This window comes from Rutilus rutilus (assembly GCF_951802725.1).
Source record: "Rutilus rutilus genome assembly, chromosome: 12".
Taxonomy (NCBI): domain Eukaryota; kingdom Metazoa; phylum Chordata; class Actinopteri; order Cypriniformes; family Leuciscidae; genus Rutilus; species Rutilus rutilus.
Window position 1 is genome coordinate 31,538,420 of NC_140217.1, and position 13,710 is coordinate 31,552,129.

General features: G+C 38.4%; 1 protein-coding gene across 1 annotated transcript; it reads right to left on the minus strand.

The window, feature by feature from the left end:
• Positions 1-20: 20 nt before the first annotated feature.
• Positions 21-13,533, minus strand: rab44 (RAB44, member RAS oncogene family). Its single transcript, XM_084425945.1, has 10 exons — positions 13,400-13,533; positions 2,129-12,651; positions 1,964-2,028; positions 1,755-1,867; positions 1,555-1,668; positions 1,098-1,179; positions 903-1,017; positions 418-516; positions 229-305; positions 21-126 (listed from the first exon to the last, which is right to left on the minus strand). Exons 2-10 carry the CDS (start codon positions 12,647-12,649, stop codon positions 42-44), a joined length of 11,271 nt encoding a protein of 3,756 aa, XP_084282071.1. The 5' UTR covers positions 12,650-12,651; positions 13,400-13,533; the 3' UTR covers positions 21-41.
• Between the last annotated feature and the right edge of the window lie 177 nt (positions 13,534-13,710).

Genomic DNA, 13,710 nt, shown 5'->3' on the forward strand with positions numbered 1-13,710 from the left:
CTTTTGATCCGTAGTTCATCTCTGTGTGTGGGAGAGTGTTTTTAACAGCAACCAGATTTCTTCGGTGGTGGTTCTCTTCTTAACGTTGTGTGTTCCTCTTTTCGTTTCTTGCGCTGCACTAACAACCTAGTGACAATGAGAAATGAATCATTATGCATGGACAGAACACACACACATATTAAACGAGTAATAATTAGTGTAATGGGTTTTATTTGTTTTGAGTCTTACTCTGCAAGAGTCCGCATGGATTCTGACACATTAGCCCCAGTTGCAGCACTGCACTCCATGAAATGTATATCATACTCCTAATGAAGGGAAAAATACAACCAACCTTTTATAAAAGGTTATAGATGTAGTAGAAATAGATTTATGCAAAACAACTACGACAGTACTGTTGAAGTCACAATGAACTCTTACTCTGGCCAGATCCGCCCCTTCCTGAATCTGGACTTTACGCTCAACAGAATCGTTCTTGTTTCCGAGCAATATCATGATGGCATCATCAGGGGCCTTTTCCTGTGTGACATTGTCATAAAACAATTAAGGGGAGGAGACAGAGATATAGCCTAGTTTCTCAGCAAAATCACAATTTAGATTTACTAGAAAATATAACGTCTTATGTTTTGACCCAGCTAACAATTTTTGGTTCCCATAAGAGTTAGTTTTTGGTACCCAGAACATTCTCAGAATGTTAGTTTATGGTTCCCAGAACGTTATTTTTTATGGTAACCACCCAGCAACGTTCTGGGAACGTTATTTGATTGTTACATAAAAATAAAACCAAAAAAGAACGTTCCCCTAACGTAAGTATTTGGTTCCCAAAAAAATAACATTAGGGGAACGTTCTGTGTTAACTGGGGACTAAAATATAAGGAGATTTAAGGAATGAAAACAATGTCTACCCGAGCTTCAGAGATCCAATCTCGAACAGCAATAAAACTCTTTGAACATGTGATTTCATACATGAGCAGAAGCCCATCAGCCTTGCGGAACACTTGTGCGGTGATGCTGTGAAACCTTACAAAGATTTTTTGGGGTTAAATCACACACCACCAAAGCTCTTTTTTCATCATGTTTTGTTTGTTCTGATGTCTTACCTCTCTTGACCTGCTGTGTCCCATATCTGCAGTTTAACAGTTCTGTCAGGCAGCTCAACAGTCTGCATAAAGGTATCAACACCTGGGTGCAACACATTATTAATGTGATGTATGCAAACAAAATGGCTTTAAGTTACAATATGAATTTATACATTTATCATTTAGGGTTTCTTTGCGCATTTTTTTTTTCCTTTCAGAAATAGTTTGTTTTATTTAGTAACTAAATAATATTAATTTTATAATAACAATTTATTTAGTAAAAATAATTATATGATCAATAAGTTATGACTGTTTTTACAGTGCTTTAACTCATCAAAATAAGTTAAGCAATTTTCAACACATTTTTAAGTCAGTTTATTATAATTTAAGTTCATTGTAAGTTGATTGTACTTAATTTAAGGCAGCAACTTTTTTACTTCAGTAATCAATAATCCCTCCTCTCCATCACAACACTCACCAATAGTGGAACGGTAATCCTCAGTGTACTGCCCTTCATGGAAGCGTCTTATGAAGGAAGTCTTCCCCACACAGCTGTTTCCCACCATGACCACGTTAAACTGTAATTCACTATCTGAAATTATATGACAGTTTGTTGACATGAGTATTAGATATTAAACTATATTCATTTACAGGACAATGTTTTATGACTTCGCTCACTCCTGTTCTTTAAATTTATTGTCTGCCTAGTTCCAGTGCTTCTATCATGCTTTATGATTTGGTCCAAAGAAACAAGACCAGCACCAGTGCCTTTTGGAGCAGCTTCTTCATTTCTAGAACAAATGAAAGTGAATAAAAAAGATTGATTATTTTATTTTTTATATATAAAAGAGATTTGGGATGAACTCTTATACAGGTCTCTGTCATACCCGGCTTCCATGTTGCTCCGCTCAGAGATCGGTTGGAAAATTGGCTGATCCACTGGTTCACAAACCTTAACAAAACAGACATTTATTAGTGTTTTTAAAACATATACAATTTCCATAAAAGATTGAAGTACAAAATCTACGAACATTAAACGAAGTTTAACATACCGTTAAGTCATCATTGCGCAGATTGTCCTCAAACTCATCTCCTAATTCGCTCTTACTATCAGAAGCGTCCAGCCTACCAAGGCCTTGTTTGCCCTTATTAGTGCGTCTGAACCCAAACTTCCTTTTAGTTGAAGGCGACGTCCTTTCTTGGACAATAGGGTTACTGCTTTCTTCTAGCTGACTGCTACTTGTGTGTGCACTGGGGACATCAAGATACTCTTTATTCAGTTTATTTTCAGGGACATTATGCACTACAGATGTCTCAACTCTTTCAAGGTCCTCCATTTCTTGCTTATTTGCCTCTAAGTTCTCTTCTATCTCCCCATCCTCTTTGTCTTCATCCTCCCTTTCTGCTTTGATCTGCTGTCTGGGATTCTTGCGAGTTGACCCCATTTTTCTTCTTCGTCTTTCTGGTGAGTTTGGTTCACTGTGAGTTTTGGAGCTCTGTGATGGTTTTAGCTGAAGAGATTTGATTTCTGAGTTTTCTGGCTTATTGAGATGAGAAGTATTCACTAAGTCATCTGAGTTTGGCTCATTGACGATCAATTCATAATTCGATGAACTTTGAGAAGTCTTATTTAAAGCTCTCTCTATCTCACTAAGAAGTGAATCCTCTGACTGATTAGAGTGATCGTGAATTGTTTGTTCTTCTACAGCTTTTCCTACTAGGCTCATTTCAGAGTCCTGAGACATCTGCAGATGTGTTTCTGCAGTCTCCGTGTCCTCATATACATCTCTCTTCCCCCGTATTCTTCCTTCTCTGACATTTTTTCGAGTCGAGCCCATCTTCCTTCTTTTCTCAACTGGAACAGTCTCTGGCAGTAGATGTTTGGTAACATCAACACTTACTAACTGATTTTCAGTATTTTCAGGTGTTTCAGGTCCAGTTGTTCTACTGGGGTCAGAATTGTTCTGATAATCATTTTCACCTGGTTTTAAATCAGTTGCACTAACTAATATTTCTGATTCAAAATCTATGGTACTGACAGCTTCTGAGGACATTTCCTTGGGCTGACTAATGTTTGATGCTAAAGGCATATCATCCAAATCATCCTCTGCTTTTTTTGTTTCTCTATCCATTGCCATATCAAGTATATCATCCTGGTCACCCATGTTTTGTTCATCTATTTTTTTGGATTCGACTTCTCTTCTTTGCCCTTTGTTCCCTCTGAGTGTTTTACGTGTTGACCCCATTTTTCGTTTTTGAACAGCTGGAATCGAGTTTGATTGTACATCTTTTCTGTGAGACTCTTCAGGAATGATGCTTGTGATTTCACTTTGTTCAGGAACTGAGCATGTCTCAACATCTCCCAAAGGAAGGTCTGAAACAATCTCAGCAGCTTGATTTTGAGCATTTTGTTCTGAGTTTTCTGTCTGCATGTCTGATTTACTAGCAACATCCTGAATGTCATGGCTTTCTTTACCAGCAGATGAACCGAATGCTTGCTGATGTACAAGAGATCCTGTAATGGATTCTTCAAGAGTTAATTTCTCCTCAGACTTTGTGGTACCATCATCAGTTGTTGTATTTTCAGCTTCTCCCTCTTTCTCTTCTTCAACCTCCTCTTCATTTACCATCCTCTTCCCTCTCTTCCGAGTTGATCCCATTTTTCTCTTCTGCAAAGATCTGTTGGAGACTGAATGCATTTCAACTACCTCTGTTGGAGGTACACAAGTGTCACCCTTGACAACATCCTCAGATGACACATGAATTTGAGTTTCCTCCATAAGCAGGGCATCAGACAAGACAAGGTCAGAATGACTTGTAAGGCTGTCTCTAACGAAATCTACAGTTCTCTCTGGGACATCTAATAAATGTGAGCCAGTATCATCCTGTGCTGGACCAGTTTGTGTTTGAGATACATCTGATCTTTGCTCTTGCTTTAAATCATCACATAGCTGCAGTGACATATCCTCTTGCTTTGTGGTCATTCTCTCCTCATCTTCATCATCTCTTATATTCATAATATCTTGAGTCACATTGTGATCAACCACATTATCCTGGTCTTGAATTTCTGAGAGTGTTTCTGTGTCTTCTTCTCCTGACACTTCTACTTTCTTTTGTTCTTTGTTCCCTCTGAGAGGTCTTCGAGTTGAGCCCATTTTTCGCTTGTGAACAACTGGATTCAATTTTGCGTGTACCTCCTCTCTGTGAGAGTCTTCAGGAATGAGGTTGATGTCACTTAGCTCAGTAATTGTTTTAGTTTCTCCTGAAACTTTATTCTCAACATTTTCATATTTCACTCTTTCAGCATCTCCAGTTTTTTCCTGGGACTCTTCATTAATTTTTGTGATGGTTTGTGATTCTGTGATGTGAGAGATAGTTACTGCAGTGGATTCCTCAGAAACTGAACCTAAACTAAATGATGACTGTATGAGAGCAGATTCAGATCCTTCAACAGGACCAACATCATTCTTCTCACATACTTTCATCTCCTGTTCTTTAGCTCCATCTTGTGAGCTTTGTGATGTAGATTTATCTGGACTGGGTTCATCCTCCAAACTGAATGTTTCTTTCTCGACGTTCATCGTAGCTTCACTGTCAAGTGTCTCATTTTCATCATGATATTCTCTTCTTTTTCTTTGCCCTGTATCTCCTCTGAGAGGTCTTCGAGTTGAGCCCATTTTTCGCTTGTGAACAACTGGACTCGGTTTTGAGTGTTCCTCCTCTCTGTGAGTATCTTCAGGAATGATGTTGGTGTCACTTTGATCAGGAATTGTGTTTGTCTCTCCTGATCCTTCAGAGGCATCATCTTGCACAAGAAGACCAGTATCAGTCACAGAAGAAACATTCTCAATATTTTCAGATACTTTCAATGTTTCCAGATTTGCAACAGTGACAGTATCATTTTGAAGCAGATCAGACTCAGTCATGTTACTCTCCACTGTAACTGTATCTACAATAAACTCAACTTCTTCAACTAAAACAGCAGCATGACGGATGCTTTCTTCTGTTCTTTCTGCTTCAGATGTTGTTAAGTCTGTCGGTTTGATTTCTATTTGAATTTCTGAGTGTGATTCTGCGTCTCCCTCTGCTGGCACTCTTTCAGCATCTCCAGTATTTTCCTGGGACTCTTCATTCATTTTTGTAAGGGTTTGTGATTCTGTGATGTGAGAGATAGTTACTGCAGTGGATTCCTCAGAAACTGAATCTAAACTAAATGATGACTGTATGAGAGCAGATTCAGATCCTTCAACAGGACCAACATCATTCTTCTCACATACTTTCATCTCCTGTTCTTTAGCTCCATCTTGTGAGCTTTGTGATGTAGATATTTCTGGACTGGGCTCATCCTCCAAACTGAATGTTTCTTTCTCGACATTAATCGTAACTTCACTGTCAAGTGTCTCATTTTCATCATGATATTCTCTTCTTTTTCTTTGCCCTGTATCTCCTCTGAGAGGTCTTCGAGTTGAGCCCATTTTTCGCTTGTGAACAATTGGACTCGGTTTTGAGTGTGCCTCCTCTCTGTGAGTATCTTCAGGAATGATGTCGATAACACTTTTATCAGGAATTGTGTCTGTTTCTCCTGAAACTTTATTCTCAACATTTTCATATACTTTCAAGTCTTCTACATGTGCATCAGGGGAAGAGGCATTTTGATGAAAATCAGACTCAGTAGTCATATCACTCTCCACTGTAACTGTATCTACAATAAACTCAACTTCTTTTACTAAAACATTAGCTTCACAGATGTTTTCTTCTGTTCTTTCTGCTTCAGATGTTAAGTCAATCGTTTTGTTTTCTATTTGAATTTCTGAGTGTAATTCTGCGTCTCCCTCTGCTGGCACTCTTTCAGCATCTCCAGTATTTTCCTGGGACTCTTCATTGATTTTTGTAAGGGTTTGTGATTCTGTGATGTGAGAGATAGTTACTGCAGTGGATTCCTCAGAAACTGAATCTAAACTAAATGATGATTGTATGAGAGCAGATTCAGATCCTTCAACAGGACCAACATCATTCTTCTCATATATTTCCATCTCCTTTTCTATAGCTCCATCTTTTGAACTTTGTGATGTAGATATTTCTGGACTGGGTTCATCCTCCAAACTGAATGTTTCTTTCTCGACATTCATCGTAGCTTCACTGTCAAGTGTCTCATTTTCATCATGATATTTTATTCCCTTTCTTTGTCCTTTATTGCCTTTGAGAGGTCTTCGAGTTGAGCCCATTTTTCGCTTGTGAACAATTGGACTTGATTTTGAGTGTTCCTCCTCTCTGTGAGTATCTTCTGGAATGATGTTGGTGTCACTTTGATCAGGAATTGTGTTTGTCTCTCCTGATCCTTCAGTGGCATCATCTTGCACAAGAAGACCAGTATCAGTCACAGAAGAAACATTCTCAATATTTTCAGATACTTTCAGTGTTTCCAGATTTGCAACAGTGACAGTATCATTTTGAAGCAGATCAGACTCAGTCATGTTACTCTCCACTGTAACTGTATCTACAATAAACTCAACTTCTTCTACTAAAACAGCAGCATGACGGATGCTTTCTTCTGTTCTTTCTGCTTCAGATGTTGTTAAGTCTGTCGGTTTGATTTCTATTTGAATTTCTGAGTGTGATTCTGCGTCTCCCTCTGCTGGCACTCTTTCAGCATCTCCAGTATTTTCCTGGGACTCTTCATTCATTTTTGTAAGGGTTTGTGATTCTGTGATGTGAGAGATAGTTACTGCAGTGGATTCCTCAGAAACTGAATCTAAACTAAATGATGACTGTATGAGAGCAGATTCAGATCCTTCAACAGGACCAACATCATTCTTCTCACATACTTTCATCTCCTGTTCTTTAGCTCCATCTTGTGAGCTTTGTGATGTAGATATTTCTGGACTGGGCTCATCCTCCAAACTGAATGTTTCTTTCTCGACATTAATCGTAACTTCACTGTCAAGTGTCTCATTTTCATCATGATATTCTCTTCTTTTTCTTTGCCCTGTATCTCCTCTTAGAGGTCTTCGAGTTGAGCCCATTTTTCGCTTGTGAACAATTGGACTCGGTTTTGAGTGTGCCTCCTCTCTGTGAGTATCTTCAGGAATGATGTCGATAACACTTTTATCAGGAATTGTGTCTGTTTCTCCTGAAACTTTATTCTCAACATTTTCATATACTTTCAAGTCTTCCACATGTGCATCAGGGGAAGAGGCATTTTGATGAAAATCAGACTCAGTAGTCATATCACTCTCCACTGTAACTGTATCTACAATAAACTCAACTTCTTTTACTAAAACATTAGCTTCACAGATGTTTTCTTCTGTTCTTTCTGCTTCAGATGTTAAGTCAATAGTTTTGTTTTCTATTTGAATTTCTGAGTGTGATTCTGCGTCTCCCTCTGCTGGCACTCTTTCAGCATCTCCAGTATTTTCCTGGGACTCTTCATTAATTTTTGTAAGGGTTTGTGATTCTGTGATGTGAGAGATAGTTACTGCCGTGGATTCCTCAGACACTGAATTTAAACTAAATGATGACTGTATGAGAGCAGATTCAGATCCTTCAACAGGACCAACATCATTCTTCTCACATATTTCCATCTCCTGTTCTTTAGCTCCATCTTGTGAGCTTTGTGATGTAGATTTATCTGGACTGGGTTCATCCTCCAAATGGAATGTTTCTTTCTCGACATTCATCGTAGCTTCACTGTCAAGTGTCTCATTTTCATCATGATATTTTATTCCCTTTCTTTGTCCTTTATTGCCTTTGAGAGGTCTTCGAGTTGAACCCATTTTTCGCTTGTGAACAATTGGACTTGATTTTGAGTGTTCCTCCTCTCTGTGAGTATCTTCTGGAATGATGTTGGTGTCACTTTGATCAGGAATTGTGTTTGTCTCTCCTGATCCTTCAGAGGCATCATCTTGCACAAGAAGACCAGTATCAGTCACAGAAGAAACATTCTCAATATTTTCAGATACTTTCAATGTTTCCAGATTTGCAACAGTGACAGTATCATTTTGAAGCAGATCAGACTCAGTCATGTTACTCTCCACTGTAACTGTATCTACAATAAACTCAACTTCTTCAACTAAAACAGCAGCATGACGGATGCTTTCTTCTGTTCTTTCTGCTTCAGATGTTGTTAAGTCTGTCGGTTTGATTTCTGTTTGAATTTCTGAGTGTAATTCTGTGTCTCCCTCTGCTGGCACTCTTTCAGCATCTCCAGTATTTTCCAGGGACTCTTCATTCATTTTTGTAAGGGTTTGTGATTCTGTGATGTGAGAGATAGTTACTGCAGTGGATTCCTCAGAAACTAAACCTAAACTAAATGATGACTGTATGAGAGCAGATTCAGATCCTTCAACAGGACCAACATCATTCTTCTCACATACTTTCATCTCCTGTTCTTTAGCTCCATCTTGTGAGCTTTGTGATGTAGATTTATCTGGACTGGGTTCATCCTCCAAACTGAATGTTTCTTTCTCGACATTAATCGTAGCTTCACTGTCAAGTGTCTCATTTTCATCATGATATTCTCTTCTTTTTCTTTGCCCTGTATCTCCTCTGAGAGGTCTTCGAGTTGAGCCCATTTTTCGCTTGTGAACAATTGGACTCGGTTTTGAGTGTTCCTCCTCTCTGTGAGTATCTTCAGGAATGATGTCGATGTCACTTTGATCAGGAATTGTGTCTGTTTCTCCTGAAACTTTATTCTCAACATTTTCATATACTTTCAAGTCTTCTACATGTGCATCAGGGGAAGAGGCATTTTGATGAAAATCAGACTGAGTAGTCATATCACTCTCCACTGTAACTGTATCTACGATAAACTCAACTTCTTTTACTAAAACATTAGCTTCACAGATGTTTTCTTCTGTTCTTTCTGCTTCAGATGTTAAGTCAATCGTTTTGTTTTCTATTTGAATTTCTGAGTGTAATTCTGCGTCTCCCTCTGCTGGCACTCTTTCAGCATCTCCAGTATTTTTCTGGGAGTCTTGATTAATTTTTGTAAGGGTTTGTGATTCTGTGATGTGAGAGATAGTTACTGCAGTGGATTCCACAGACACTGAATCTAAACTAAATGATGACTGTATGAGAGCAGATTCAGATCCTTCAACAGGACCAACATCATTCTTCTCACATATTTCCATCTCCTGTTCTTTAGCTCCATCTTTTGAGCTTTGTGATGTAGATATTTCTGGACTGGGTTCATCCTCCAAACTGAATGTTTCTTTCTCGACATTCATCGTAGCTTCACTGTCAAGTGTCTCATTTTCATCATGATATTTTATTCCCTTTCTTTGTCCTTTATTGCCTTTGAGAGGTCTTCGAGTTGAGCCCATTTTTCGCTTGTGAACAATTGGACTTGATTTTGAGTGTTCCTCCTCTCTGTGAGTATCTTCTGGAATGATGTTGGTGTCACTTTGATCAGGAATTGTGTTTGTCTCTCCTGATCCTTCAGAGGCATCATCTTGCACAAGAAGACCAGTATCAGTCACAGAAGAAACATTCTCAATATTTTCAGATACTTTCAATGTTTCCAGATTTGCAACAGTGACAGTATCATTTTGAAGCAGATCAGACTCAGTCATGTTACTCTCCACTGTAACTGTATCTACAATAAACTCAACTTCTTCAACTAAAACAGCAGCATGACGGATGCTTTCTTCTGTTCTTTCTGCTTCAGATGTTGTTAAGTCTGTCGGTTTGATTTCTATTTGAATTTCTGAGTGTAATTCTACGTCTCCCTCTGCTGGCACTCTTTCAGCATCTCCAGTATTTTTCTGGGACACTTCATTAATTTTTGTAAGGGTTTGTAATTCTGTGATGTGAGAGATAGCAGTGGATTCCTCAGACACTGAATCTAAACTAAATGATGACTGTATGAAAGCAGATTCAGATCCTTCAACAGAATCAACCTGATTGTTCTCACATATTTCCATCTCCTTTTCTATAGCTCCATCTTTTAAGCTTTGTGATGAAGATTTATCTGGACTGGATCCATCCTCCAAACTGAATGTTTCTTTCTGTGTATGAATTTCTAAGTCTGTGTCTCCCTCTACTGGCACTATGTCAATATCTCCTTCATTTCCCTGGGTCTCTGAATGAAATGTTGCAAGCTTGTAAGAATCTTGAGAATCTTCAGGAATGACAGGGCTGATATCACTTTCTTCATTAACAGTATTTGTCTCTTCTGAACCCACAGCTACTTGCAAAATGACACTAGAATCAATCACAGTAGAGATATAGTTTATATCAGTGGAAGCATAATTTTGCTCTTCTGTTAATAATTTCTTTTGCTCTGGATTTTCTGTTTGTAAATCTGATTTGCTATCATTAAACACTGTGTTAACATTGGTTAGAGGTTTTTCCACATCTAATATCAGAACTGCTGCATCCATCCCCTCAATTCCTTCTGTCTCTTCACTTCTTCCAACACTTTTATCAAAAGCTGCATTCTCCGATTCTGCACTGAAAAATATTACTTGCTTTTCACTTTCATCATAACCACTTTCACTTAAATTATAGCCTTCTTTATCATGAGATTGCATAAAAAGATGTTGGTTTTCATGAGATCCTGTCTCTGTTGCTGAGTCTTCAAAACTAAGCATTTCCTCTGACTTTGAGGTCACATCATTAATTACAGTAGTCCCAGTCTCTTCTTTGTCTTCTCTAACCTCCTTATTTTCTAGCATCTTCCCAGCATTATCTTGTGGTGGACCACTTTGTGTTCGAGATATAGTTGATGAATATTCTTGTTCTCTATGTAACTCCTCTTTTTCAGTTGAAACTTCACACGGTTCCTGATTTGAAATCAAAATTGTCTCAGTGCTCTTTCCTTTGTCTTCTTTATTATTTCCTACTTCCATTATTGTTTGTGTTACATGGTGATCTCTTGCATCACCCTGGACTATGATTTCAAATCCATTGTCCGTTTCAGATCCTCTTTCATCTTCATCACACTCTAAATCAGTCAGAGTATCACATGCCATTGAAGCAACATCACAAACATTATTTTCATATTTCATTTCCACATACATCTCTTGGCTTTCTTCAACAGCATCACTCATCTCATGTGGTGAGTTGGTTGTTGTGGGTTTAGCATGGCTAATAGTAGACGCAGGCACATCAAAACTGCTATTTCCTCCCTCTATAAGTTGAGCAGTAGAATATTCAGAGTTATTATTTTGGCTTAGTGAAGGAGATTTCTCACAACTGAACTCAAGTTCCTCTAATTGTGCATTACAACTACTCGTTTTATTGTTTCTAGATGGTTCCTCTTTCTGCTTTAGAACCTCCTCCTTGCCTTCTACTGTGTTTACATCTCTACAGTCGTGAGATGTGTTTGTATCATTTCTTGTATCAGGCACATGTTGATTGTCATCACTTAAATTACTTTCTGCTTCTTCCAAAACTTTGTTTGGAACATCAAAATCCTCAGTGTTTGAACCAAATTTTAAATCCAATCCCTTGTTGAGTAATTGAGTAGCATGGTGGCTAGATGTTTCAGGCAGGGGCTTTTCTGGATCAACAAGGGGAAAAGCAACTGAATTGTTCATAGTTTCAGTTCCAGCCAAAACGTCAGGCTTGTTCAGCTCAGCTCTCTCAGCCAATAGAGACTGATTTGAAACCAAAGATGATTCTGTGTGGGACGATGGATCATCTCTTGCCACATCAACCCACGTTTGCAACATCTCTTCTGACATGCTAAACTTTGCTTCATCTATGACTTCTGCTTTCCTTTCATTCCCTGTCATGCTTCTCGAATGTTCTTGCAAACCTACATTTTCACTGTTTTTCCCTCCGAGAGGCCTACGGGTTGATCCCATCTTTCTTTTTTGACCAGAGGTCCTGGCTAATGGGGTTTCTTGGCGACTCAATGTCTTTAGTTCATTAAACATGACTGAATCCTCCCGCAACAAATCACTTTCAGCTACTGTAGCTGCACCAGAATAGACAGATCCCCTCATTGTCTTGTCTATAGGCGTATCACTAACTACCTCAAATGAATGAGTGGTTATTTCTTGATGGTGTATTGCATCTTTTTCTTCATTTTCTGAAACCACAACCGTAACAGTTGCTCGAGGCTCCCCTCCAAACCCAGAACTTTCAGTTTGAAGGGATAAACTGGAAGAAAAACTTGATGACCTTGATTGCTCGTCTTCTGTGAGAGATGGATGTTGTTCTTCAGAGGCTGATGTGTTTGATTGAGTTACGTATTCATCTAAATCTTCAATGGTCCTCACCTCAAGTTTCCTCTCAACTTTAAACCCACCAGCACTCTTGCGAGTTGATCCCATTTTTCTTTTCCGTTCTGGCAGTTCAGTCTCCATGAGCGAATCATTTAGACTCGTTGCATGTGGAGGACCTTCTAACACAGATGTTTGTTGATCAATACTTGAGCTTGGTGGAAGATCAGACTGGGCTGAATGGTCAGTGATGGTGTGAAATTCATTCTGCCCATCACCACTCTCTGCAATCTGCTGAAACCCATCATCCTCATCCTCATCTTTCTCAATATTTCTGTTAAGACCTTTAGGACCTCGCCGAGATGAACCAAGTCTCTGGGTCTTCTTGGATCTTCTACCTGACATGGCTGTTCATATGTTCATTTAATGAGACAAACAATGGGGATAAGTCATTTCTAAACATCTTTAACACTTTTATAACAAAATGATTAAAAAGGAAACCAGAGAGCATTAGTGATGCGTCATAGTGATGTATGACTCATATACCAAATGTCACGCATGTGCTCTCAAAGCACCCTAACACGCTAGATATAAGTAGATACTAGATAAATATAAGGTCTAGAGTTATATTTTCAATATAACAATTCTGTCAAAAACAACACATTTATCATCATTCTTTCGCCATCATGCCAGTATACTCTACAAGTACAGTAGTCATTAATGGCATTCTCCTTCCATTCAGCATGTGCATCATTTTACCGTTTTAGGCAGTTTTAGTAACAATATATAACAACTTATGATGTATCTCACATCCTAAATGGAAAACAAATGAGTAATGATGAAACACCTTTCCATCTATTGTAATCATCTAAATCCAACAGTGAAAAAAACTTTATATGTAAATGCACATATTGTTGGACAGATGGATAAAGATTCTGTCATGACATTATCACAAAAATACCAAAATGCGTGCGAGACCAACAGTCTACGCAGATGGCAAGTAAACAATGTGAAAACAAATTCCACTAATAACTAAATAACATGACTAAGTACAAAACTACATCATTTACATGTAAAACTTTGCATTTCCAAATGCAAATGAGAGCCCCTTAAAACTTGTGACGCTAGGAAAGTACCATGATAAACTGATGTTACCTTCTGGTAATCCTTCAAGAATCCATCTACTTTGCAGTCTTGGGGGTTTTAGCAGAGCACACAACTTAACACTTTAAGTTGCCTATGTTTCTCTTTTGAAGGAAGCTGGGCTGTAGCTTCCTTTTCGCTGCTACCCTCAACTTCCTGTATTGTTGACACAAATTGCATCGCATTTTAAGTGTGAACGGTAAGCATACACTTCATGAAGAGAGTTGCTGATCGTTCTTCATGTGCAACTCAGACACAAGTTTTTGCCCTTGAAAATTTGATTGCACATTGAATCATTAATGTTATGTTTTATATATATTTGT

What these genes read in the sequence shown, in the direction of transcription:
- rab44 (XM_084425945.1), bottom strand. Translation starts at nt 12,649, where the DNA reads ATGTCAGGTAGAAGATCCAAGAAGACCCAGAGACTTGGTTCATCTCGG. An exon ending in CGGAGCAACATGGAAGCCGG is followed by an intron (nt 1,868 to 1,963) that starts GTATGACAGAGA and finishes CATTTGTTCTAG; the next exon opens with AAATGAAGAAGCTGCTCCAA. An exon ending in GGATTACCGTTCCACTATTG is followed by an intron (nt 1,180 to 1,554) that starts GTGAGTGTTGTG and finishes TGTTGCACCCAG; the next exon opens with GTGTTGATACCTTTATGCAG.